General features: G+C 47.3%; 3 protein-coding genes across 15 annotated transcripts in view; 2 read left to right on the forward strand and 1 right to left on the reverse strand.

Moving 5' to 3' along the window:
• cdc42bpab (CDC42 binding protein kinase alpha (DMPK-like) b) overlaps window positions 1–7,904 on the forward strand; it is a 50,890-nt gene extending 42,986 nt beyond the window's left edge. For 2 of the 7 annotated variants that reach the window (XM_035524178.1, XM_035524179.1), the window contains 6 exons: window positions 26–149; window positions 264–381; window positions 2,314–2,431; window positions 2,644–2,801; window positions 3,428–3,502; window positions 6,254–7,904. In XM_035524178.1, coding sequence (XP_035380071.1) covers window positions 26–149; window positions 264–381; window positions 2,314–2,431; window positions 2,644–2,801; window positions 3,428–3,502; window positions 6,254–6,385 — 725 coding nt within the window. In that variant the 3' untranslated portion in view covers window positions 6,386–7,904. Of the gene's footprint in view, window positions 1–25; window positions 150–263; window positions 382–2,313; window positions 2,432–2,643; window positions 2,802–2,979; window positions 3,243–3,427; window positions 3,503–6,253 lie in introns of those variants that run through there. The other 5 variants (XM_035524183.1, XM_035524180.1, XM_027015920.2 and 2 more) reach the window with 4 other exon arrangements.
• On the reverse strand, window positions 6,762–22,061 carry fzd3a (frizzled class receptor 3a). Of its 4 annotated transcripts, none has more exons than XR_004775797.1 (7): window positions 21,793–22,061; window positions 20,351–20,760; window positions 14,036–14,232; window positions 12,763–13,780; window positions 10,726–10,874; window positions 6,974–7,132; window positions 6,762–6,864 (listed from the first exon to the last, which is right to left on the reverse strand). XR_004775797.1 is itself a non-coding variant. In XM_027015918.2 (7 exons), exons 2-7 carry the CDS (start codon window positions 20,567–20,569, stop codon window positions 9,543–9,545), a joined length of 2,061 nt encoding a protein of 686 aa, XP_026871719.2. In that variant the 5' UTR covers window positions 20,570–20,760; window positions 21,793–22,061; the 3' UTR covers window positions 8,827–9,542. The 4 variants fall into 4 exon arrangements, 3 of the variants coding, with proteins under 3 accessions (XP_026871720.2, XP_026871719.2, XP_035380077.1); XM_027015918.2 differs by lacking the exons at window positions 6,762–6,864; window positions 6,974–7,132 and adding exons at window positions 8,827–9,771; window positions 9,855–10,103; XM_035524184.1 differs by lacking the exons at window positions 6,762–6,864; window positions 6,974–7,132; window positions 21,793–22,061 and adding exons at window positions 8,827–9,771; window positions 9,855–10,103; window positions 20,890–20,979.
• Window positions 22,062–22,154: 93 nt separating this feature from the next.
• Window positions 22,155–26,555, forward strand: fbxo16 (F-box protein 16). 4 transcript variants are annotated; one of them, XR_004775817.1, is made up of 9 exons: window positions 22,155–22,628; window positions 22,801–22,836; window positions 22,969–23,175; window positions 23,377–23,541; window positions 23,771–24,021; window positions 24,526–24,589; window positions 24,860–25,079; window positions 25,469–25,624; window positions 26,401–26,555. XR_004775817.1 is itself a non-coding variant. In XM_027015956.2 (9 exons), the coding sequence occupies exons 2-9, from the start codon at window positions 22,536–22,538 to the stop codon at window positions 25,522–25,524; spliced, it is 1,092 nt and encodes a 363-aa protein (XP_026871757.2). In that variant the 5' UTR covers window positions 22,155–22,299; window positions 22,459–22,535; the 3' UTR covers window positions 25,525–26,385. The 4 variants fall into 4 exon arrangements, 3 of the variants coding, with proteins under 3 accessions (XP_026871757.2, XP_035380397.1, XP_035380398.1); XM_027015956.2 differs by lacking the exon at window positions 26,401–26,555 and having other exon boundaries at window positions 22,155–22,299; window positions 22,459–22,628; window positions 25,469–26,385; XM_035524504.1 differs by lacking the exon at window positions 26,401–26,555 and having other exon boundaries at window positions 22,155–22,299; window positions 22,486–22,628; window positions 25,469–26,385.
• Window positions 26,556–26,710: the final 155 nt, after the last annotated feature.

Consider the following 26,710-nt stretch of genomic DNA (forward strand, 5'->3'; position numbering starts at 1 on the left):
GTGTGTGTGCGTGCGTGTGTTTCAGAAGGAGATGAGCTGGTGGTGCCAGAGGTGTCTGAGAACAGTCGGAAACAGATGGTGCGCAGTATAACCAACAAGAGACGCTTCTCGTTCCGCATACCTGAGGAGGAGCGGCTACAGCAGAGGAGGTGTACACACACACACACACACACACACACACTATACAGACTGTACAGACGTGAGTGTGAGTTAGGTGGTATAGCAAAAGCTCAGTTGTGATGCAGACCTCTGTGTGTCTTCAGGGAGATGTTAAGGGACCCTGAGAAGAGGAACAAACTAATCTCCAACCCCACCAACTTCAACCATGTGGCTCACATGGGGCCTGGAGATGGCATTCAGATCCTTAAAGACCTGCCCATGGTGAGGTTAAAATCTTTAAATACCTGCCCATGGTGAGATTATGACCCTTAAAGACGTGCCCATGATGAGACTATGACCCTTAAAGACCTGCCTGTGCTGAATTTGACCCTTAAAGACCTGCCAATGATGATATTATGACCCTTAAAGACCTGCCCATGCTGATATTATGATCAATAAAGACCTGCGCATGATGAGATTATGACCCTTAAAAACCTGTCCGTGATATTATGACCCTTAAAGACCTGCCCGTGATGGGATTATGACCCTTAAAGACCTGCCTGTGCTGAGATTGACCCTTAAAGACCTGCCTATGGTGATATTATGACCCTTAAAGACCTGCCCATACTGAGATTTTGACCCTTAAAGACCTGCCCATGGTGATATTATGACCCTTAAAGACCTGCCCATGCTCAGGTTCAGATGCTACATTTGGATGTGGATATAATGCAATATGTGAAACATGAACAAAATGTACTTTTTAGAACATTAACATTTTCCTGTTATGACGATCATTTTATTTTCCATGTACGAACTTCACTTAACAGTAAAGTTTGTAATTATGCTTAGCAGATGTTTTTACACGCTGTAGTTGTGTAAAGTAGCAGAACAATGCTAACTGGATATTTTGCCCAGACTGTTCAGCCTGTTAAGTGTAAAGTGTGTGTGTTAGGTGTAAGGGAGGGGCGTAGGTGTGTTGCGGTTACGAGACTACAGCCCATGAAAAAAAAGATTTTGCACCACTTGACCTCATCAGATTTATATGTGTGTCTATGGCTGTATATGTGTGCATGTCCATGTACATGTGTGCGTGCCCATGTTCATGTGTGTATGTGCACATGTCTGTGTGTGCATGTGTTTGTGCATGTCCATGTCCATGTGTGTGCGTGTATGTGGCGTGTGTGCACCCGTGTGTGTGTGCGTCCGTGCGTGTCTGTGTGTCCGTGCGTGTCCGTGTGTGTGCGCGTGTCCGTGTGTGTGCGCGTGTCCGTGCGTGTCCGTGTGTGTGCGCGTGTCCGTGTGTGTCTGTGTGTGTGCGCGTGTCCGTGTGTGTCTGTGTGTGTGCGCGTGTCCGTGTCCGTGCGCGTGTCCGTGCGTGTCTGTGTGTGTGCGCGTGTCCGTGTGTGTGCGCGTGTCCGTGTGTGTCTGTGTGTGTGCGCGTGTCCGTGTGTGTGCGCGTGTCCATGTGTGTCTGTGTGTGCGCGCGTGTCCGTGTGTGTGCGCGTGTCCGTGTGTGTGCGCGTGTCCGTGTGTGTGCGCGTGTCCGTGCGTGTCTGTGTGTGCGCGCGTGTCTGTGTGTCCGTGCGTGTCTGTGTGTCCATGCGTGTCTGTGTGTGTGCGCGTGTCTGTGTGTGTGCGCGTGTCCGTGTGTCTGTGTGTGTGCGCGTGTCCGTGTGTGTGCGCGTGTCCATGTGTGTGCGCGTGTCCGTGCGTGTCTGTGTGTGTGCGCGTGTCTGTGTGTGTGCGCGTGTCTGTGTGTGTGCGCGTGTCCGTGTGTGTGCGCGTGTCCGTGTGTGTGCGCGTGTCTGTGTGTGTGCGCGTGTCCGTGCGTGTCTGTGTGTGTGCATGTGTCCGTGTCTGTGTGCGTGTCTGTGTGTGTCCGTGTGTGTGCGCGTGTCCGTGCGTGTCTGTGTGTGCGCGCGTGTCCGTGTGTGTGCGCGTGTCCGTGTGTGCGCGCGTGTCCGTGCGTGTCTGTGTGTGTGCATGTCTGTGTGTGTGCGCGTGTCCGTGTGTGTGCGCGTGTCCGTGCGTGTCTGTGTGTCCGTGCGTGTCTGTGTGTGTGCGCGTGTCTGTGTGTGTGCGCGTGTCTGTGTGTGTGCGCGTGTCCGTGCGTGTCTGTGTGTGTGCGCGTGTCCGTGCGTGTCTGTGTGTGTGCGCGTCCGTGTCTGTGCGCGTGTCTGTGTGTGTGCGCGCGTCTGTGTGTGGAACGTGTAGAACGTGCGTGCTCAGGACAGCCGTGCTGGCTTCAGCGGCTCCGTCAGCATCCCGTCACTGACGAAGAGTCGCGCTGAGCCTGGCAGATCCATGAGTGCCAGCAGCAGCCTAGGAATACGTGAGTGTATACACACACACACACACACATGCACACGCATACACTGTGCGCTCACACACCGCACACACACGCACACACACACACACACACACACACACACACACTCCCCACCACGTCCTCCTGCACACACCTGCATTCCAACTTATCAATATTTGCTTTTATTGCGCTGTGTGAATAAACCAGGCCTGTGTCCCTGTCTCTGCCCCGGCCAGGCCCCAGCTCCCAGAACGGCAGCGCCCTGAGGAGAGAGCTGTCCAGCAATAGCTACAGCTCCAAACGCCACACCATGACTTCCCCGTCGGAGAGCTCGCTGTCCTCGGGTGGGGGGATGGACGTGGGAGACGCCCCGCTCTCCCAGTTCGACAGGGAGGTGAGTCGTCCTTGCGCCTCTGTCCCCTGCCTCCAGTTCCAGAGAGCCATGGCTAGCACTGCTCCGCCTCCACAGCGTGGAGATGGGATTGCTAATGTTGCTCCCGCTCACTAAAAAGCACACGCGCCATAGATGGAGCTGCTACAGTAACATTAAAAAGGTGCATCTGTTTTTGTAGTAAAACCAAGCACGTCTGCTGTTAGGCTGGGGGTCAGAGAGAGAACTACGCACTCCCAGTGTCCCCAGATTGAGCTGGAACTGCTCCCATCCCAGTCTCCCAGCATGCACCGCAGCTCACCTCAGCCCCACCCACACAGTGAAGTCTGTACATGGCATCCATACACGGACCCTCCCCACCCAGGCTAGCCAATCGCCGGCCGGCCATCCCTTCCTTGCTCACCCTTCTCCATAGCTACTGGCCCCATCCTCTAGGTGTCCATTCTGTCCTCGTCCTCCCTGGCCAATCGGAGGCCACGGGCGGACCCCGTGTCTCAACCCCCCCCCCCCCCCCCATGGCCCTATTATACCTGACATCTCCATACCGTAACGCCCCCCGCGTCCCCGTGTGCCCCCTGCTGAGCCTCAGCCTGCACAGAAGCCGCCTTCAGTCTGCCTCTCGTCCCCAGTGGCAGGCCGTCTCGCCCTCGGAGAAGACGCCCGATCTGAAGCGGGCGCTGAGGACGCTGCTCAGTAAAATGAAGGTAACGTGAATGGCACCGCGTGGGGATGCGTGCATGGACCCCCACGTTGGCGAAGCATTCCTCCACCCACCACACCACCCAGCACTGCCATTGTTTTTGTCCTGTGTCTTGAGCCATTGCAGAGCCCTCTGCCTTTGCACATAGTCCCGCGAGACCCAGTCCATGGTCTACAAGACCGTGTCCTGTGAGACCCTGTCCCACGAGACCCTGTCCCGCGAGACCCTGTCCATGGTCTACCGAGACCCTGTCCCGCGAGACCCAGTCCATGGGTCTACAAGACCGTGTCCTGCGAGACCCTGTCCATGGGTCTACAAGACCGTGTCCTGCGAGACCCTGTCCATGGGTCTACAAGACCGTGTCCTGCGAGACCCAGTCCATGGGTCTACAAGACCGTGTCTTGCGAGACCCTGTCCATGGGATTGCGAGACTGTGTTCCGCGAGACCTTGTCCATGAGTCTACAAGACCGTGTCCTGCAATACATTGTCCATGGGACTACGAAACCGTGTCCCGCGAGACTCTGTGCATGGCACTGTGAAACACAGTCCCGCGAGACCCTGTCCATGGTCTACCGAGACCCTGTCCCGTGAGACCCTGTCCATGGGATTGCGAGACCGTGTTCTGCGAGACCTTGTCCATGGGTCTACGAGACCGTGTCCTGCAATACATTGTCCATGGGACTACGAAACCGTGTCCCATGAGACTCTGTGCATGGCACTGTGAGACACAGTCCCGCGAGACCCTGTCCATGGTCTAAGAAACCGTGTCCGCGGGACCGTGTCCGCGAGACCCTGTCCATGGTCTACCGAGACCCTGTCCCGTGAGACCCTGTCCATGGTCTAAGAGACCGTGTCCGCGAGACCATGTCCGCGAGACCCTGTCCCGCGAGACCATGTCCCGCAAGACCCTGTCCATGGTCTACGAGACCCAGTCCTGTAAGACTCTGTCCATGGTCTAAGAGACCGTGTCTGCGAGACCCTGTCCCGCGAGACCCTGTCCATGGTCTACCGAGACCATGTCCGCGAGACCCTGTCCATGGTCTACGAGACCCAGTCCCGTAAGACTCTGTCCATGGTCTAAGAGACCCTGTCCCGCGAGAATCTGTCCATGGTCTACGAGACCCTGTCCATGGCACTGCAATCCAGGGCACTCCCCCTCGGGGCAGTGGCACTTTTTGAATTTCGATTTAGGGATGGCCAAGTTGTCCGCATGCTCCGCCTTACTGTCTCCATTGGCCTCGGCAAATGCCAGTCAAAGCAATTGGGGCCACAGTCAGGAAGGCCTGGAGAGATTCCGTGTTCCCCAGGGTTAACTCGTACACTTCCATGACTGGTCCGAGGTTCCGACCTTCCTGGGGAACGACTCCTGAGGGCCATTACCGGCAGGAGGCCATCGCATCGCACACATAGCAAAGCAGCTATCAGTCAGAATCGGATTATCGAGAATGTCTGGAATGTTATGGTAGATTTCTACCATTTTTCAGCCTCATTTCTATAGAATCAAAATCAGGAAATCAGTGACGGATTAGAAATTCTTCCCAGACTAAAAATTTGGAAAAAAAAACAATGGCATGAAAATGAAATATACTTTTAGATATTGTTGTGTGCAAAGTTAGTATTAATAATGCCAATATTAATATAACTAATATTAATACCAATTATTAGTTATTATTACTATTAATATTGATAATACTACTACTACTACTACTACTACTACTACTACTACTAATTATTATTATTAAATTGGTAGGTTTGGTATTATACAATATCTTTGAATCATTAAAAGGCCTGTTGTATATAAAATGTATTTTAAGTGTAAATATATTTTATTAAAATTTAAATTGCTGCTGAAAAATGGCAGAAAATGAGATTTTGCATCTTAAAGAACATTTCTTTTTAAAAGCATTTTCTGCCTGTTTTAAAATGTTTTGTGTGAAATGTTTCTACCTGATTTAGCTGCAAAGTAATTCCACAGAAATATATAGAACGAGACAGCAAAAAGAAAAGGAGAAATATAGAAATATTGTATAAATATACAGCTAACATGCAGAGATAGTGTTCTGTAACCTTCACTTTAAGTGAAGCCCCAGGAAGGAGAGAGCCTATAATATTACAACACCTGCGCCATGAGTATGTATTTTATGCTAAAGAAAGTTACATTTGCGTTAAATTGATTTGTAAGCCATGCAATAGCCTTAGGCTCCGATGTTAGATTTGTTAGAGTTGTATCATTTGAACTGTGCTCCGTGGTAGATCTGCTAGGGTCATACTAAACTCACCCACATCATTTTAAAACACTTTGAGATGTGTGGAAAATGATTTTTGTGCAAACCAGATTCTCTAAGCTGATCCTGGATCAGTATTGTTTTAGTTTAAGGAATCTAATACGTGTGAACCCAGACCTCAGGTGTCTGTAAGATTAAGCACGTACAAACAGGTTTCACACGGCCATGCCGATTCTTTTTACAGTGAACTCCGAGGAGTCCCCACCGGTTGCACTCTCGTGTAGTCACATTACTGTGTACGTGCTGTACGTTTACAGATCTCAGATTACAGGTTTAGCTGTGTATTTTCTCAAGCAAAGCCGACATACGTCAGATGCAGGTATTTCTTTTTTAAAAATCTAAAAACAGGCCAATTAAAGAACTGAAGTGCAAAATCACATCTGAGAGCAGCATGTGCTGGAAGTATTCCGTCTCCGTTAGCGTGGGTGTCCTCAGATTCTGACGTTTGTGTTATGATTTGGCGTCCCAGGACTCGGACTCTCCTCGCCACTCCACAGCCTCCAACAGCTCCGCCTTCAGCAGTCCGCCGAGCCCCGCCTCCCCGCACAAGACCAAGTCTCTCTCTCTGGAGAGCACAGACCGTATGGGCTGGGACACATGATGGACGCACAGCTAGACCAATCGCAACACTCCCTGGCTCTGCCCGCCACAGGCTCCCTCCCTCCTTCCCCGCCAACGTAACTGCACATAGCACTACAGCCCCTCCCACTTAATTTTGCAAGCAGTTCACAAACGAGGAGCACTTTTGTGTGTGTGTGTGTGTGTGTGTGTGTGTGTGTGTGCGTGCACGCGTACACAGTGGATGTAATCGACCCCTTTCAAACTGGCTTGAAGCTGATTGGACAACTGCAACACTGAGGATCTTACTTCAGAATATTACTGACTGGACTTCAGCCAGTTAATCCAGAAATACGCAACGCACACGACTGCAGGAGGGAGGAGGAGGCTTTTATCTTGACTAGCGTTTGTACATATACTGGGGGTTGGGGTGAAGTATTTATTTCTCGTTTCCAACACTAGCTGGTGAAAATCTGTATGGATTTTCTCACGTTCCTCTTCAACTGTAGATCATACAAACAGCTGCATTTATGGGGGGAAAAGACATAAATGTGATTGTTTATTTTATTTCAGATACTTTTTTTTTTTTTTTTGCTCTAGGAAGTGACATGTGCAGAGACTTGTTTCCTACTTTGAATCCCATTCTGATTGGCTGCAGATTTCATTGTGAAATGTTCTTGGTCGACCTCATCAGTTGCTTCCTGTAATAGACTCCTAAGCCTCTGTCTGATTTTGATGACATCATGAATTGTTTTCCCGGTTCAGCATAATTAAAACTTCCATAGACCACCTGCAAAACAACAGATTTGCGTTGCAGTGATGTACATAGGTATAATTATAGTATAATATAATGGAATACTGTAGAAAACAAAAAAACAAAGAAATCTTCATTTTTTTTCTTTTTTTTTTTTTTAATTTTAACATAGCCAGTCCAAGGCCATTTGAAACGGTTTTAGGTGCATTATTGTGCTTTGACCTTTTCTCCCCTCCTGAAAACCATGCTTGGTAGGGTTTATTTGAAGATTTCTGTGAGCCGTTGGCCAAAGTCATGTTTCTAAACGCTTCATCCCTCACAGGACACATCTCTGTATATTGTTTTGCTTTCATTTTATTTGACTGTGTTGTAAGAAATAGAAATATACATTTTTCAGAAGCTGACAATGCGTATTTGGATTTAAAGGAGAGAAGAAAACTGTATTGACATTTTTACATTCCTGCCATAAACAACAGTACGTGTAACCTGCAGTGCGGTTTTACTGTACTTTAGGTCTTTTAAGCAATGGAACAAATGTAGCTTTTTTTTCAAACATTTTCTGGAAGGAAAATGTTTGAGAGGGTTAACAGTATTGTGATCCTTATATTTAACTGTAAATTCACTCCTGTAATTTAACTGTAGATTTACGACGACATTCACCACAAACTGCAACAAAGATGCAGTTTCACTTTATTTTGTGAAAGACAGACCAGCTGGCCAGAATGCTTTGTGTCTTCCTCTGAAGATTATGCCGTGTATGATGGTCTTGCCTTGGTGTTGGACAATAAAACCTCCAGTGACCATTCCAGATGGTTTTCTGATTCTATTATGTGCTGTTATTAAACTGCTCATTCATGTGCAACTGGATAGATTCCCTTAATGCATCTCCAGTGAGATGTGCATTAAGAACAGCGTTCTACAACAGCCTTGGGAGTCTGACACAAACTTATTTTGTAGGACTGGTTGTCCATTACTGGTTTTGGTTTGTACAGGCTACCATTGGATCTATATCCTTCTGTCCTTTATTAATTTATAACCTTAATAATCTTAATCATTAGAAAGTGTCAGAGGTCAACAAAATTATTCTTCTAATTTCTGGTTTCTGGCCCTGGGTCTCACGCTGTTATGACAGAAGCTGTCTTTGTGCCATTCCGGCTGTTCTGTTTGTCCTGATCATTTTTAGAGATCTCTGCCTTGCCTGACAGTTTAGTATTCTCAGTACAACTCCACCTGTAGCTCCTCTTAGCAAGTGAAAGAATACTAGAGATGGGTGAAGCACCAATGACACTCACACACACTCACACACACACACACACACACCCTTTGGACAGTCAGAGAGAGGAAACAGTCCAGTATAAAACCATCTCTGTAGTTCCATATTCATATTTTTATCTTAGATTTTTGTTATCACTTTTAAAGCTTTGTAACAACTTGTACAGTTTACATGGTGATGGATGTATTCATTTGTTTTCTTTCATTACATGGTTGTATTATGTTTTTTCACACTTAAAATGTGTTCCTGAGGGTTTTTGTTTGTGTTTGTGTGTGTGTGTGTGTGTGTGTGGTGGGTTCTTGGGGAGGTGTGTGTGTGTGTGTGTGTGTGTGTGGTGGGTTCTTGAGGAGCGCTTTCTGCAGGTGAAGGTTTTTCTGAACTGACACAGATGTGACTCAAATGTGACTCAGACCAGACACAGATGTGACTGTCCTCAGCAAAGAATCGACTAGACTCATTTCCAGATGTGTACAAAAGGTCTTTGTTACAAATTTCACAATTTACAAAAAATGAACACAACTAACATAACTACTTTAAGTTAGTGCTGGACCATGAATGAAAAAAATACAAATTTGAAGACTTTTTAAAACTATCCAGTTACTCAATTATGAAAGGAAAAAAAAACAAAAAAAACAACAAACAAAAAAAAATATCCTACATTTGGAACAGCGGTTACAAGCATTTGAGGTTGGAGGTGGTATCGAGTTCTGGGTTAAAGCAGGCATCCAGCACCACCCACAGCTACTCCTGTTGTAGGGAAACTGGAGGAGAGGAGATGAAGGTGCCATGGAAACAGCGGAATGGAACCTGTTAACCTGTAAATGTCCTTCAAAAAAAAAAAAAAACACGCCAGATGCAGGTAAAATCTGGGCCTGAGCATTAAGCAGCAAGTGCTTCAGAACAGCGTTAAAAAGGCAGGTTACCCTGTGGATGCTGGAGTCCTGTGATCAGAAGGTCACAGGGTGGGAATGTAAAGACTCGACATGTCTGCTAGACTTCAGCTCAACCCTGTATCCATGTAGTCTTCCTCACTGTGCCTTCGTCCTGAGGTGGATTAGGCCTTAAAGTTCTGATAGACGTTAAGTTTCGTTTTAAGGTCCGTAACTTCCATTTCTTCCCTGGTGGCTCATGTGCACATGCTCAGTATGCGTTCTCTTCAGAGACTCGTAAAGCCTAGGCCATGGCTCCGCCCTCCTCTATGACTCGGTGGACACCGTTGCCGGGGACGCAGTGCGCAGCCTGAGGCTTGCTGCTGAGGTCCCGCATGCTGCCATGCCCCGATTGGCTGTCCAGGCGCTGCGAGCTGCCGTGCGGTGATTGGTTATCCAGACGGTGGGAGGTGCCGTGCTGGGGCGGCTCATGAAGGTGGTCCTCGGCGCCACGGAAACTACAGGCTGTGTACCTGTGTTAGAAAACAGAGTGCAGTTAAGAGTGTGGGAAACACCACCCTCTGGACAGCCAATCAGCACAGATCGTCTCTCTCACCTGCCGTCGCGTGAGCGCTGCAGGCTGCCGTGGAAACTGGCGGGCTTGCTGCGAACGCTTCCCGCCCGGCTAGTGCTGCCGCTGGCCGGCTCATCCAGCATGGCCAGGTGGGTGGAGGAAGCGTGGGTGGAGGTGCCCTGCGTGGAGGTGCCGCATGATTTGCGCACCACCGGCACCCCGGGCTCGCGCAGAAGGAGCTGGGTGAAGTCGGGTTCCTGTAGCACCTGCCGGCTCTCATGCATCGTGCCGCTGGAGGCGGTGGAAGGGGGCGTGGCCAAGGGTGAATAGGGTGGGGTCAGCGAGAGCCGCAGGAGCAAAGGGAAATGTGAATGGACAGGTGGTGTTGGATGGAGAAGTTGGTGAAGCAGGGAGTAGGAGAGAGGATTAATGTACTCATCGAGAGGAAACCAGGACTGTGAGTGCAGAGATGAGAAGGCATGTTCACCACTGATAAACCTCTCTCTCTCTCTCTCTCTCTCTCTCTCTCTCTCATAGCGCTACTGCTAACATTCAGGATTACAATGTGACACACCAACTGGGGCAGTTTAACACGCTATAAAATGATTTGTAGTGACTGGTATCGTTACCCAACATGCTGGGTGTGTTGTAGGAAAGTTCCCTTGATCAGCTTAGGGAGAAATATCTTTTTTTGTTTGGATATCTGCGAGACTCAATAAGGGAGCGTCTGGTCCTTTATGAAAATGCCAGAGAATTTCGGCCAGGTGACTGTCTCAGGCTGAACGCTAGTTATGTTCTGCTGTGGGCCTGCTACACCAGCTCCAACTACCATGCAGGGAAGTGTTTCTTTCTTTCTACGTTTGGAAAACCAGCCGGGTCTCGTGCTGGGGGCAGATGGTTTTAGGAGACTTACTCTTTTCTGCGGTGGCCGTGGAAGAAACTGGCCCACTCGAAGCAGGTCTTCTTGCTGCCCACCCAGAAGACGGAGGGGACGCCCACCACCAGCATCATCAGGTACTTCAGGACGAAGAGCGCCAGACTGGGCCTGCTGAGCCGCTCCACCTGGGCGGGACCCCAGCGGAGACGGAGACAGAAACAAAGGACAAAGTCTCATAGGGAATTATAGAAGGCCAATTTTGTGCCATTGTGTCCCCACTGGCTTCGTCAACCTTCGTGCTGGTCTGGTGGACGTTAGACGGCAGACTGATAATGGAGAATTTTAGCCAGTGCTCCAGTCTTCCTCAGGATTCAAATACCATCATCATTAATGAAAAGGTAGGACACATTCATTAGCCAAAACACAAGGCTAAGCTATCAACAGAGGAATCAATATTTCACTGACCCACATAAAGGGTCCAGACATGTCCATTTTTATCTAGAGTCGAGCTTTTGTTGTAACAAATGATCTATTGTCTTCATTTGAGAGAGTGGGGCTTCTGGCTTCTCAACCACCGTTCCATTGTCCGGAGCAGAGGTCTGGAGTAAGGAGCCAGCTACGTGACCACAAATCGAACTGCAGGTCTGCTGTGTCAGGTGATGACCTGATATGTGATACGTGACGGATGTGGCCAGGAATTTTCCTTCAAGAGCCTTTATGAACACATCCTGCCTCGGCAGGCTGGAAAACGCCTGATATGTGATCAGTGGCAGCTGACACCTTAGAGAGAGCCGTGTGCAGCTGTGCGCTATGCAAGACCGCTGTGTGTCACTGTTGCCGCGGGCTACGCTTGTGTGATTGTGTGGACAGGATGGGGTTTCATCTCAGCTCTCTGCACAGAGTACAATGCTGAAGGCATACACAACTCTCTCTCTCTCTCTCTCTCTCTCTCTCTCTCTCTCTCACTCTCTCTCACTCTCCAAATTGACTTTCCTGTTAACTGGGTTCACGTTTACAGCAGCTCAAGTATATTAGCTGCATAGCAAAGCACACAAAGAAATAACAGTGGGACACAATCTCACCATGTGCTAACTGTATTCACTGCTATAAATAAACACTCCCATTAAGTCCAAAGGAGGACAGGACTGTGGGCAGAATTCTACCCAGTGCTCCTGTGCACCGACGCAGAGCGACACAAGCCAGTCACAGTCGTGTGTCCCTGTCTGTTGCTGTCCTATCTATCAGAATATACTGCAGTAGACAGGGCCTCATTAAAGGAAAATCTAATATGCTTCAGGAACACACACACTTCATAGCCATCACCTCTACTGTGGCTCAATTCATGCTGCATGAGAGAGAATGCACTGTACACACACACACACACACACAGCTGCTCATGTTTATCTGTTGTAGACTAATCCAGTGATGTTCCACTGTGTGTCCCTGTCTCTTTCCATAGACTACGTGGATCCTAGCTAAGAGAGCACATGCAGAGTATTCTACAGGCCCGGCTTGTGCGTGCTTGATCACATAAAACCAAGTTTATATTCTAAAGTATCTATTATAATGGATGTAAACCCAGATTTTCAGCATTCAGTAGTACAGAGTCGTCTAAAACACACAGACCCGCGCCTACAGCCCTGAACACAGGTGCAGTGCAGCTGCCATTATACATCAGTCACGTGCCTTTAAATACTACCAGCCAATGGAAAACAATGGGAGGCTGCTAAAGGCTCCGCCTAGGGGCGGAGCTAAACTACTGAGTGCAGTGAGCCAAACACCAGCAGACAACCAAACTGAAGTCGGAAATGTCTTAGTAAAGCATAATTCAGTGTGCAGTGAGTGTGTTGAGATTGGTTCTGCAGGCATAATACTTTTATACATACACAATATATATACAGATTGCATTGAAACCGAGTAAACAGATAACTCAAAAAACACTAATTGGTTTTTAAAGTTTAAAAGAGTCCTGGCACTAACACATGGTATACTGGCATTGCACTTTAACTTGGAGAGAATTACTGTAACATCCCTGAGCAGAATATGTCCAGACTACACGGCAGGGGTCCTTACCTGGAATGGGCAGGGGATGTGGTACTGCTGGCACCAGTCCTGCACCCAGGTGAGCTCCCACACGGGCCGGTAGCTCTGCTCGTACAGGTAGCAGCCGATGACTGTGAGCAGGGGCACCAGGTAGAGCACAGAGAAGACGCCGATCCGGATCATGAACTTCACCAGCTTGTCCTGGTTCTCCTTCTCCAGCGGGATCTCCATGCGCACGCGGTTGAGTGCGGCTATGCCGGCCAGCAGCAGCGCTACGCCCACTCCCACGGCCAGCGCCAGCGGCGCCAGCAGGAACCAGCGCAGGGCCGCCACGTCGTGGACGCCGGCGAAGCACACGCCGCTCACGCCGTCGCCCTCCACCTTGTTAAGGGCGAGCAGCGCCACGGTGAGTGCCCCGGGCACGCCCCAGGCCGCCGCGTGGAACAGCAGCGCCTTCTTCTCGATGGCCTCGCTGCCCCACTTGGCCACGGCAGCCAGGAACCAGGTGACGGTGAGGACCACCCACCAGGCGCCGCCCGCCATGGTGAAGAAGTAGAGCGTCATGAAGAGCAACGTGCAGGCCTTGTTGTGCGAGCCCTGCGTGACGGTGGCGGCACGGAAGCTGCCCGGGGCCGCGGCGTTACACGCCACCCGCTCGCCCAACAGGAAGCCCAGGAAGAACACCAACGCCACCATCATGTAGCAGACGGCGTAGAAGACGATGGGCCGCTCCGGGTAACGGAAGCGGCCCACGTCGATGAGGAAGGTGAGGAAGGTGAAGAGGGTGGCAGCGAGGCAGATGATGGAGACCCCGCCGATGATGTAGCGTGCCAAGGCCAGCTCGTGGCGGCTGAAGTACATGTTGGGGCAGGGGGGTGAGCAGTCGCGCACGCCCAGGAAGGAGTAGCCCAGCTCGGGGTCCATCTTCAGCTCGCGGGGGCACCAGAAGCCGTAGTCCCTCTGCACGGACGGCGGAGGTCTGCCCGTGCCGCCGGCGTTCGGGAGAAGGTCCACTGCTCGGGGGTAGGTTTCGTCGCAGTCCGGAAACCTGCAGCAAGGTCACGGCATTACAACTGGAGCTCTGATGGGGCTCCCCGTGGGGGATGTGGAAGGATGTCTGAGGACTTTGCCTCGCAGTACTGACCTATTTTTCTTAGAATCTCACACATCGCATACTAAAACGAGATGCGTAGAAACAACCGGGCTACTCAGAGCAATTCTCCCTCTTGCCTACTGTTTATAAGTAAATGGTCACACACGTATAAGCCTCTTTCCCAGCGCACAGGCGTCAGGGAGACCCCACCTGCTACAGGTCATCTCCTCGGGCCAGCTGACGCCAAAGATGTCCATGAGCTTGTAGCAGTCGCTCCTGGCACGCTGGCACAAGCGTCGACAGGGAAGTGTCACGCGGCCGTACTCGGTGCAGACGGGCGCGTACAGGGCGCAGAGGAAGGGCCGCAGGTCAGACGAGCACTCCAAGTTCACCATGGGGTGGAAGGGCTGGCCGGGAAGAGACCATGTCATTAGGGCAGCAGGAATCATTTACCACATTCCGCTTTCCTTAGGGTTGCCAAGTTCAAGCTATTCAAGATTTCTAAACTAAAACCTATTTAAAATTGCATACTATCCCTTTTTTCACAACAGTACCGTTTTTCTCCATTCTGGTTCATTTATTTATATGGGCTTGAACATTTTAGCACTACAAGATTGTTCTGTATGACTGCTGAACTGATCAAATAGGTGGTACAGGCACACTGAGCAACCGAGGGACGTCTAAGCTGTCCAGACCAGTACTGAGAGAATGGATTCAGTGAGGACACCTTTGTGCCCTTTGTGTGGGGTGGGGACACATGTTGTTCACTGAGGCCCACTCTGCCATGAGGCATTCTGGTAGTAGGAGTGGCGGGCGAGTTAAATATGCAAATGATTGCCTCTTACTGGGTGGAGGGCCCCGCTCTCTCCAGCAGGACAGACTCGGGCTTTGGTATGGACATTTGGGGGAAGGAAACCCATCCTGGTTCTGATGTGTGCGGATGAGCGCCACGTTCATTTACAATCTAGTGATATTTTTGCCCCAAATCCTGAAACCTCTACATTTGAGTAACAATACACACACACACGAAACTGTACAATTTACAAAGGAGTCTTAGGCAAACCCGGGTCAATGTAGTTCTTGGCACGCACGCGTCTTGAAATGGATACTTATGTCCTGCAGCCCTGATACACTAAACAATCAATAAATCATCACGTATGCTAAGGCAGTTATTCCCAAACTCGAGCTCGACCCACTGATGGTGCCACCACAGTGCTCATGTCACAGTGCTTGTGGGATATACTCTACGTAAATATTCATAGCTAGATTTGGCTACTATTGCCTCCCTGTTTTTACCCGTTCCCTCTGTAAAAAGGGATTAAGATGCATGTTAGTCTTGCCCATTTTGACACAAAGCGTTCACATCAAGTCATCATTTCCACAAATCTAATCCATATTTAACACACTACGTTGTGCCTGGCTCGAGATTTCCCCGTGATACGCGAAAGAACAATGACGAATGTGCGCATGCGCACCGCTGACCCGGCGCAGCTGTATAATGTCCATGCGGCCCTATGTCAAAACACTCAAGACTTGGAGCCAGAATCCGTGCCGGGAGCTTCGCGTTCTCTGCGCTAAATCACGTGACTGACGGTTAACCACACTTCTCCAGTGCACCACAGTCCGTAGCTTTGGCTAGAATGCTGAGGGTGTTCTGAATCATCCTAGTGTGTACCGAGCAAAAATGACCTTTTTGTCTTTGTTGGTGATACTTGTAGTTGTATTGCCATACAAAAGGCTCGAAGACACTGGAGAACTTGACTGGCCAGATCAAATGGGTGGATGCACATGGGATGGAGAGGGAGCTAAAAATAAAGACAAGTGCCACGGTTTCCAGCGGAGGAGGGCGAAGGAGAGCATTATCTTGCCACGGCATGTTACGTGCACCAGGCTGGTCTGTTAGACTCCAGCCTGTACATCCAGATGGCCCTCGGCAGTCCTCAGGAAATGCAGCCTTTCTGGAGAGGGCTGATGTTTGTGGGTTAGCATGCAGTCTTATGCAAGTCTGTGTGCTACTCTAGAGCTGCATAATAATGGAAAAAATGATTATTGGGATTGTTATTGCCCACTACTGGAATCCCGATTTTCAGTTATTTGGGAAATTGGTTTTATTATATTTTATAATTTAAAAGAACTGCCTGCCTAATTATATGATTCAGCCAAATTCAGTGTTTTGTTAAATTTAGCTAAGCTGACCATACCTCAACCAAGTTTGTTTAATTAATTGAAGTCAATAATTGCAAATAAGCAATTATGAATATTGATTATGAGAGTGTGGTGTCTTGGCATCTGACAGCAACACACCAGTGCCAATATTACCAGTGCCAGTATCCCAGTATAGCACCTCCTATTTTGTTGTGTTGTAAGCTGAGCTTGTGAGATCTGGGTATCTCGGATCTCCTGTGACTTTGGCACTGATTATGAGCTCAAGTCGAGATTTATCCGTTTTGCTTGTGGTTTCTTTTAGTCTTTAATTGTTTTGTATTTCTAGCAGACTGCCACAGACATCTCTGAGTTGGAGCTATGAAATTCAGTGATTTATGGGATGAATCAATTCAGTTTTTAGATATAGACCTGTTAAATATAGACTACCTCTGGTATGACAAATAAGACCTAGTTGGGTTTTATAAATGGCACAGAGCTGGAAGCTCTGTCAGTTTGTGACAGACCTATTTGAACTATCAGAGTAAGATGTCAAGGAGAATATAAAGAGATAAGGACAAAGAAGCACCGGGCAACTAAATTATACAAAGACCTACCACTCTCTCACACTTCATCGTTAATATCATCTCATTTATAGTTTCCTCTCCCCTAAAAACCTTCAGCCTTTGTGGCATTTCTCTAAATGAGCAATAGTAACAATCAGAATAATCTTTAATAGTAATAATAATAATAATAATAAGAAACACAATTACCTTTATTATTATTATTATTATTATTATTATTATTATTATTATTATTATTAATATGGGAATAATCTTTTCCTCTGCGCTGCTCTGTCCTGCTCACGGCTCTCTGCTTAGCCTTCTACTCTCTGCACATCTAGCCCACTGTCATGGCAACCAGAGACACACCACGGGCGCGCGTTCAGGGAGGGGTCAGTATGGGGCAGTGTCAGAGGGCGCCGAGGGGGTGGGGCGTGGACCACCTCCTGAGAGAGAAAGCCCTGCTCTTTTGTTGCAAGACAATAGGGACCCGTTTCCAAAGCAACGGTACTACCTTACGCTGGGGGAGAAATGGAGGGAGAGACAGAGAGCGAGAGAAGGGTAGGAGGAGTGAAACAGGCTGAATGAAAGAAAAAAAAGAACAAAAGCTAAAGTGTGTGTGTGTGGGGGGGGGGGGAGGTCACAGTGTGGGCCACAGGCTCAGTAGAAACTGTGATGAATGCGCTCTGGTAAAGGTGTAAATGGAGCAGCTAGGATGTGTGCTTCACAGCCCAGGAGTGAGAACACACTGCTGTGGGCTGGTGTGCCTCAGCTAGTAATTGCATTTATATTTTAATAAATATTATTAATTTACTTAATATTATATATGTACCTTAAGACCAAAATTTAAAATGTGACTGACTGGACAGACAAATAAGGTATATATATATATGACAGGAAAGAAGATACTGCAGGAAACATCTCAGTGGAGGGTGAACATCTCTGGATTCCCAGTGCATCCATTATAAATAATCTTTCAGCAAATGATTCACTGAATCATGAAATCTTACATTTCACCAGGTTTTGGGTTATATTAATCTGGTGCAATCTAAAAAAACAATCACACAATACACAAATGTAACTGAAGGACTGTTTAGACAGTATTGGAATATAGGAACTAAGAACAATACAGTTTCTGAAATTGAATTTTTCTTTTTTAATGTTTGAAATTACCCAAAGAATTTTATTTTAACCAGAAAATAAGAGCATGCATTATTTTAGTATTATTATAATTATATATTTTATTAGAATTTTTTTTTATATTCCAAAATTAGTGCAACTGAATCGCCATCTTCAGACTGGGGCATCATTAGGCACGGATTCACTTTAACATCTCTAAAATACAGACCTCATACCGCACCAGACATTTAAATACAAACCTCTTACTGTACCAGTCATTTAAATACCCACATTTAATTGAGTTACATTGCAGGTGGGTTAATCCTTCTCATAGGGAGGTCAGGCATCCCAAACAGTGTCAAATGACAAAATTGGGGTTAAATATCCGGACCCCACAATGCAACACCTCCCCCAAACAAACCAAAATGACAAACTACTGGTCAGTATTTGGACCACGGTCGTTCTCTATGTTCACGTTAGCACCACACATGCTCAGATACCCCCCCCCCCCCCCCGACACCCTACAAACACCACACCAGTCCCTCACTCCTATACCACAGTCCCTTCCCATGTTGGAGGTTAAACAGAGTTCAGGCCAAAAACAACTCCCTCGGCCCTTTCGTCTATTCCAGCAGAGCTATGAAAAATTCCTTTGTTCAAATCTATTTTTAAACAAGCATTTAGGCAGAGCAGCGAGCTCAGACAGCTGTACGGATTACAAGAGACCTTCTGCTCCCACTACTCCTCATGGTCAGGCTGTTCAGTGGGTCCAATTCCCATTTAAAGTTTTATGTCAGTCTTCATTGGGCTTTTATCTGCCCATTAGCTTTGCACCCTCCGGAATCATGCCAAGATGGAAGGATGTTCCAGAACTGGAATTCCAATACTGAAATATTGCCAAGATGGAAGGGGGTTCCGGAACTGTAATTCCAGTACTGGAATCAGGCCACAGTGAAAGTGTGATACAGTGAGACTCAAATAACTTGTTTATGAAAATTCTTACTGAATCAGTACCACATTTGTGCTTGCAGGTAACTGCTTACAAGCACTCTACCAGTGAACAAACAAACAAACATACATACAACAGCTTTCACTAGACAATTTGCACTGATATGACGCTGTGTTTTTTAGTGCAAATTACCATCAGCTGCTAGCTAGTTCGTGAGAAGCCATGCCTTTTTGAATTACACATGAACATATAACCAAATATTTTAAGCAAGATGACAGTAAAAACTCCACAGCCAAGCAGTGAGTGGAAAACCCACACAAAGTCCCTGCAGCAGTTCTGGGTAGATCCAACAGTATTCCAAAGGTTTCAACACTTAAGTGATAGCTAAACTGAAGTGTTGTAATATTGTCCCTTTTCACCAAACAAATATAAATAGATATTGAAGGTCCATGACTGAATAAGATTATTTTGAAATGTGCACAGAGCAAATTCACAGCTTTTCCTTATAACTCCTACAGAATTGATATAAAACACCATATGAATAAATTCAGCACTTCAGCGAACGTAATTTTACTGTATATTCTGTATATTCTGATTGCAGAAGCTGATATCTATCTGTAAAAGCATCCTTGAGTATGAGAAAGGTGCTATATAAATGTGACTAATAATAATAATAATAATAATAATAATATATTAAAATATGACTGTGATAGTTATTTAACTCTCATAAAATATACAACTTTTGGGACTGAGCAGGCGATTGCATGGAATAACCACACTTCAGCATCATTCTTAAATTGCATCAATATGTACGTGTGCATGCATCCGTGTGTGTGTGTGTGTGAAGAAACACAACAAAAAGCCCTGAGATATGCCCATCTCAGAGTCATTATGTAATGCTGCTCCTCAGCGAGGCCAAGCAGATGGTGGTCTCAGCTCATCTCCAGCCTTTCATTCCCTCCCTCAACACTTTTCTTCTCGCCGTCACTCTTTCCTCTCCGAAGGACGCACTGAGTAAAACCACGTGACCCCCAACCACAGGGTTACGGGGAACTTTACTGAGCTGTGGGCCTTCTGCTGACCCAACTACATACAGTAGTCCAGCAAGGAAGATTAACCAGCTGCAGCGATCGACTCTGCCGTTACAACTGCAGATACTGAGATCACTGTGTGACCAGTAAGTCCAACCGGTCTCACATTTCACTCCCGCAAGCTGGAAACGTGGTGCGAACACTAGTGCACGAGTGCCTTACTGTTCTCAGGTCAGGGAAGTGAGGAGATTCGCACGTCAGGGCCATGGTAAGAATCTTCAGAAAGATTCACATTTCATTTCACCCTTGATTTTATAATGTAGTCTGTATTATACGCCCACCCACCCATGAACAAAGTATTAGGGAATAAACACTTAAAAAAAAACCTCAATACACACAGATATGTCATGTACAAATAACATAAGGAATTATATGATTTTCCCAGTAAGGGCAATAAAAGCTGTGTGATTCCAGAGGACAATAGTGAATTCTAGAGGATAATAGTGAATTCTGTGTGCCACTTTCCATGACACATTTAACACACTAAACTAGGCTTGCTGAAAATCACGATGCGCTCCATCACTATCAGAGTTTTTAGGGTTTCTGAGTGTGTGAAATGAAAAGCCGATCTGTGTTTGATCTACCAATCTCAGCAGTGTGGCATTAAAACGCAGGTCTTCCTCAGTTACAGAGGACGTGAGAAGGCAGAATGAGGATTTACCTCCATAGCCAAAGCTGCCGTCTGCTGGTCGTAGTGGTTAAGCAGGTTGGGCATGAACGTGGTGTTGTAGGCGAGACCATGGCACATCCTCAGGGTGACGGGCTCACAGGTGAATGCGCTGTGACTGCCGGCCGACTCCACGTTGATAGCCACGCAGGCGCTCAACGCCGAGGTCAGCATCCACGCCACGCCCATAGTCCTGGGACACGTCCAACGCATGGTAGCAGAGGCAAGTGCTGTCTACTCCGGGTCTCGGGGGATTGGCTCAGATGTGCGTTAGAACGGAAGGAGAGCCTCCGTCATCTCGGGGTTGGACGTGTCCGCTGCTGCTTTGCTGAGTGGGAGCTAAAGCGGACTGTCACTGGATTACCACGATTAGGCAACAGTGCATCTCTGGATGACTTGCTTTGCTTTAAAAAAAAAACAAAAAAACTGAAATCACCGTTTTGTTTTTGTTGTTGTGATTTTACAGCATCTGTGGAAGAAACACATGCCTAAAGGTTCGATGCAAAAGCACTGGCAAATAAATAATTAACTACCTGGATAAAAGGCTCACAGTGAACGATGAATTCCCCTTTCATCACAATGTTGTTGTAATATGTGAAATTGAAAACAAATTTAAATTCTACTTCATTTAAATCAAGCTCAAGTACGATTAAGGCGATCAGAAATCACGTGTAAGCCTAAATTAACCTGCAGACGAAGACACCGCATTGTCACAGTAACAGGAACAGAAATGACATGAACATCAAACGTGTCAGGGTTAACTGGCGCATATCAGAGACGGCAGAGCGATCCCTTTAGCACGCAACATACGTAGATCTCATCAAAACGTGCACGGAAACGTGAGTTTTTAAATGGAAACCTAAACCTAAAATAAAGTGTTGAATAATAAAGGCGCAAAGGCGTGAATCTTGTATACTGTTCGCCAACCCGAAGTTCCTACGTTTCACCAAAGTGTGTCTCCTTCTCTTAACAATAACGGCACAGCGCTATTGTGCCAGAGCAAGTCCAGTTAAAACAGAACAGCCCGTACAGGTCCGGCCAAGCGTCTCAGCGCGGGGCATCCGGACGGTTTACATGCGCGTCCGAAAATGATAAGGAATGCGATCAAACGGCGGCACCTCTACACCCTCAACTCGCGTCGTGCGTAACGGCATTACAGGCGAGGCGGTTTGTAGAAACGCGCACAGGAACGAGCCCGTACCCACCCGCGAGGACACCTGTCTCAAGACTGCACGGATCCGGACAGAGTGAAGCTGCTTTCTGACGTGCTGCCTTCGCGAACAAAGGACAGAGACATGGACGTCTGCCGAGTGTCCAAGCGGCCCGTTTAACGGCGCGGGAAAGGTGCGCTCGTCCTTTATAACGACCCACCACCGCTGCTCACTTCGAGCTGTTTTCACTCGCGAACCTGAACGTGCAGGTTGGATAAGCCTTACCTCTGTCTCAGCACGAAGACTCACGTGCGGGACTCGGCGGCTCCTCCTCGGTTTAACAATACAAGCCCGGTCTCTCGCGGCAGGTTCGTCCGGGCGCGCGCATCACACGGTAGCGCGCTGCCAGTGCAGCGGTCTCGTCGCCCGACGCGGAGCGTGCGCAGGAGTGTAATAAAAGTTCCCAGGCCACATTAAAGACACGCAGTACGTGCTGCCAACCAGAGAACCATGCAAAACCAAGCTGCAGAAGTTTCGTTTCCTTCTGCAAAACGGGGGGGGGGGCTGCCCCCGGGGGTGCCCCGCTGGCGCGCGCTGAGCTGCTCGCAGTCGGTCACTCGGTGGCTTGGAGCGTCTTAGGGGCGGCGAGAGTTGGGAGAGGAGGTGCAAACACCGACATTGCTATAGAAACCAAATGCACAAGAAAAGCACAACCATCAAAACCTCGGCAGAACAGTACAGCCGGGGAAGAAACGCCTCACTACTAGTACGGCCTCGACATCACTGTTATTGGTATGTTATCCGCTGTTCTCGGTTTCTCCAGTAATAAAGGCTTTGTGATCAATTATTTAGGTTGACCATCTTTATAAATTTGGTGGATCTATCGCAGAGCTTTCAGACCCAGTCGATTTGGCAATGCATTGCAAACGAGTACACATGTTTACCCGATAGCTTGCCCGTCATTTAATGTGCTCGAAGTTAAAATCGGTGTAAGCGGAGGACACGTGGGCCGCGGAGGCTGCTGCGGAATGGCCCTCGCGCTTAGAGAGACGCCTGGCACCAGGATGCAGAGCAAACGGAGCGCGTGGACCCCGCTTAACCACGGCCCGTCCAATAGCCGGGTACGTGTCTCTGTCTTCGGCACCCACCACGTCATACTTCATGCTTTCATCAGTTTCATGATCGCTAACTTTAGGCCTGAACTTAAAATAAAATAGAAAATAAAACATGTAGACCTGCGCGATCCTGAGGTCATAGTTATCGTTTCTAATCCGTGCACCATCAACCTTACAGATGTTTGAAGAGAGACGAAATCTCCTTGGCAAGTGGGTAAGGAAAACCATTTGAGAAATAGCCAAAAATGCGTATATATTTAGTATATTAGTTAGGTAAACCCTTCTGGGCAATGTCATGGCTAAAGTAAGACCTCACACACATTTCTCATTTCTCTATGTCCTTCAGTTTGATAAGTGGACAGACAGCCAGAGGAAGCAGGTGCTACAGGACTGTCTTGCGCGGTGCTCTGTAGGCCAGCTGAAGCACCTGCGACAGACCCTGTGCAGGCTGGTGTCCGAGGAAGCTTTGGACTTCACCGTCGTCCTTCCCAGGGTCCTAGCTCTCTACATCTTCTCCTTCCTGGACCCCAGAAGCCTCTGTAGATGTGCGCAGGTAAATAGCATCAGGCCAGAGTCTTTCGTACCATCAGACTGACGTCTCAACATTCAGTCTTCCAATTTCCGGTTTTTACACTTCATTATTTGACGCTCATTTTTTCTCACGGTCAAAATGTACAGCGGGCGTGTCTAGCGCACACGTGCCCTGTCTGTGGCCGTGCAGCTCCGCCCGCTTCACCCGTCTCCCTGGTGACAGGTCAGCTGGCGCTGGAAGAGTCTGGTGGAGTTGGAGCAGCTGTGGATGCCTAAATGCCTGAGGCTGGGTTGGTGCATAAGCTTTGCGCCCACACCGTTTGAGCAGGGTGTGTGGAAGAGGCACTATGTAGAGACGGTGCAGGGGCTCCATGTCGGCAGGCCCAAGGTGAGGCCCAGTCTAGGAGATGCGCCTGAAAGATACGGAGAAAATCAAAGGGCACATGTTGCACGTCTAACGCACGAGGAGGTCACTGGTATTTTAGGTTGATAGAATCCAGTGTTTACTGATTTTTTTTTTTTGCTGTCTTGTAGGCAATTATGTTCATGTTCAAAAAGATTTTTTGTCAGATGTTCTACTAACAAAATAATCTGCCCTGTTCAATCCTTTTTTTCAGGCACCTGCATGCGAAGAGTTCCTAGTTCCTGAGGTGAAAGTGATTGGAAGTGAGATGCAGGAGATGACTGCAGAGATTGGCTACCAAGAACCAAAGTCCGGCCCCCTGCGTGGGAGGAGTTCCGTAGGGCGTGGCGTAACGACTTCTGCGAAAGGGCTTCCACCGTGGAGAGACTCAGCCCGGCACCCCACAGACACAATACGCTTCAACTACTTAGAAAACCTCGACCCAGTAGAGCATGCAAGACAAGGGTAAGACGCCATCCTTAATGATCTGTCCCGAACCATTGTGTTACAAACACACACACAAATCCACCAAGCAATACGCACGCAATACACATATGATCCTTTGCCAGAGATACAGGGCTGAAGTCTAGCCTAGTTTGATGATTTGTGCAGGTTTAGTTGGGGTTTTTAAGTAGGAAGCTCACCCAGCTGTGCCCACATTTCATGATCATGGAATTATCATTAGCATGGACCTTTACTTTTAATATGGTACCAGGTCAAAACATGTTCTCTATTATATGAAAAAATTCTCTATTATATGAACACTGTGTATGTGTATGTGTGTGTGTGTGTGTGTGTGTGTGTGTGTGTGTGTGTGTGTGTGTGTGTGTGTGTGTGTGTATATGTGTGTGTGTGTTGGGGGTGGGGGGATGTGTGTGTGTGTGTGTTGGGGGTGGGGGGGGGTGTGTGTGCATGTAAGTGTGTTTCTAAGTGTGAACTGGAGGAAAACATTCCTTATTATCTTTGCAGACAAGCATGCCTAAAGAAGTCCGTGTCTGCCTCCTCATACAAACTGCGGCAGGCCAAATCCTTGGTAAGATCCTGCAGTTCTTCCCTGGGTGCTTCCGATCCGCGAGGCATTACACACGCTCAGCACACTTTATGTGGGACATCATGTTAATGCGGTGCACAGTGGGAGACAGCAAATTTGCAGACAAGTTTAGTTAGATTTTAAACAAAAAAGAAGTGTTGCTTTTGACTGAAAGAATCTGAAGAATCACAGATGAGATATAATTGGGATTAGCAGCTTGTCGTGGGAAATATAGAGGTCAGGAAACGCTGACTCCTGCATGTTTTCTCTCAGATGCTCCTGGACCCCGGGGCAGACGGGAAAAGAAGGCAGGGCAGGCCACAGTGGGCAGCGCGCAGCTTAGCACCATTCTCAGCCGGCCAGGGTCTGGAAAAACGGCTCGGCTCAAGCCAGTGGAATGCTGGGATACGGCCAAGTCCAGTAACGGCTCCGGTGCCTAGGCTGAGTAAGGCGGGACTCCGTGCGTTGCTAAGATCCCAGAGGAGCACACCAAGTAAGGCCACTGCTATGTATAGCTTCCCAGTGGCAGTTCAGTGGTTAAGATACTGGACTGGTAATCAGACGGTTGCCAGTTCAAGCCAGGTTGCCCCTGTTGGGCCCCTGAGCAAGGCCCTTAACCCTCAATTACTCAATTTGTACTCAGTCATAATTGTAAGTCGCTTTGGATAAAAGCGTCAGCTGTATGTGTGCCCAATACTCATTGAAAAAAATGTCTTCTGTGATATTCATTCAAATTCTTGCATTGGTCTGTATCTTATGACTGTTCCTTTAAAAGTATTAAAAGAATGGTGTATCAGTATTGTCTGATTTGTCAGAAGGAATCCCACTAAATTCGGACCATCTGTGTAATCAGCTGAACTAATAGCTTGCATTTTATTGCAGCAGCTGCCCTGGTTGAAGAACAGCCCTGGAGGAGAACAGCCACGGATGAAGCCTGACATATGGTGCCATCTGTTGGACAATATTTGAACTACAAAATCTGCTATTCGGGAGGCTTCATTTGGATGTTGCGTCATACATATTTAAGAATTATTGCAGGTAAACATAGCAACAAATGTAACGATATTATCTTTATTATAATTATTTTTATAATACTTTTATCTAATTAGTAAATTAATAATTACATGTTGAATAACAGAAATGTATGAAAGCTACAGAAATGTGCTAGACTTAATATTAATATCATTATGTCTCCTAAATAATGTGTTACTTTTAAGGAAGAAATATGCCTGTAATTCTTAAGGTTTTATGTTCTTGAATTGACAGTATATTTTATGGCCACTAGATGGCACTGTCGATCTTATAAAAAGCTGTAAAATCTCTTTAAAAAATATCTATTTTCCCACAGTTCACTGATATTGAACTAGTGTGTGTATGGCTTATGTCTGCTAAAAACAAATTGCATTTTTTTTCACAGTTTATTTATATTTTCCGCTTTATTAGAACATTTTAAGAATTTAATGTTTTAAAGTATAGCTACACGGACCTAAGAGCAGGAAACCTGTTGATACTGAAACATAATTTACAATCTAAAAATACTTTAAATACATAATTTTACATAAGAGATTTGCTTACTGTTATGAAAAATTTTCAGTATATTGTAATGTTTTGCCATCGTAATCTCGTTACATTTGGCATAAATAAATATATAGTAAATAAATTATTTACCGATATTTCACAACGACAGCAAAGTTATTCTACAACATTTTTTGTTATCAAATTTAGGCGGTTAGTTCAATTTTTACAAGCCACCGTAGGCACTTATACTTTGAAAATTACCCGCATAGCAGCTCTTTTTTTTTTTTGTAACGTAGAGTGGCAGAGTTCACACCTCCGGCTCCCTCCCAATTCTCGTCTTCTTTCACTTGCCAACGCCACTTGGGAAAATCCATATGGCAAGGGTGGTAAAGTTCTTTTTTGAAGACCGCAATATTTGAAATAAGAATAAAAACTCATTTTGAATCGTTAATACTGTGCTGTGATTAAATGCGTATTTTGGGCAAAATTCTGAAGCTTCAATAAATAGAGGTCGCACCATCTATCAACCACTCAGCTACACCCCTGCTTCGTGGACTTTCCCTAATTTAAGTGGCTAGTGCCCTACATTCGAAGAATTTGGATAGG

Source organism: Electrophorus electricus, chromosome 3 (assembly GCF_013358815.1).
Source record: "Electrophorus electricus isolate fEleEle1 chromosome 3, fEleEle1.pri, whole genome shotgun sequence".
Lineage (NCBI taxonomy): Eukaryota > Metazoa > Chordata > Actinopteri > Gymnotiformes > Gymnotidae > Electrophorus > Electrophorus electricus.

Coding starts and splice junctions, on each gene's coding strand:
- fbxo16 (XM_027015956.2), top strand. CDS start 22,536: ATGGCCCTCGCGCTTAGAGAGACGCCTGGCACCAGGATGCAGAGCAAA. Junction 22,837..22,968: donor GAAATCTCCTTGGCAAGTGG/GTAAGGAAAACC, acceptor TATGTCCTTCAG/TTTGATAAGTGGACAGACAG. Junction 23,176..23,376: donor GCCTCTGTAGATGTGCGCAG/GTAAATAGCATC, acceptor CCCTGGTGACAG/GTCAGCTGGCGCTGGAAGAG.
- fzd3a (XM_027015918.2), bottom strand. CDS start 20,569: ATGCGTTGGACGTGTCCCAGGACTATGGGCGTGGCGTGGATGCTGACC. Junction 14,233..20,350: donor CGGCAGCTTTGGCTATGGAG/GTAAATCCTCAT, acceptor CTTCCCGGCCAG/CCCTTCCACCCCATGGTGAA. Junction 13,781..14,035: donor GAGGAGATGACCTGTAGCAG/GTGGGGTCTCCC, acceptor ACCTTGCTGCAG/GTTTCCGGACTGCGACGAAA.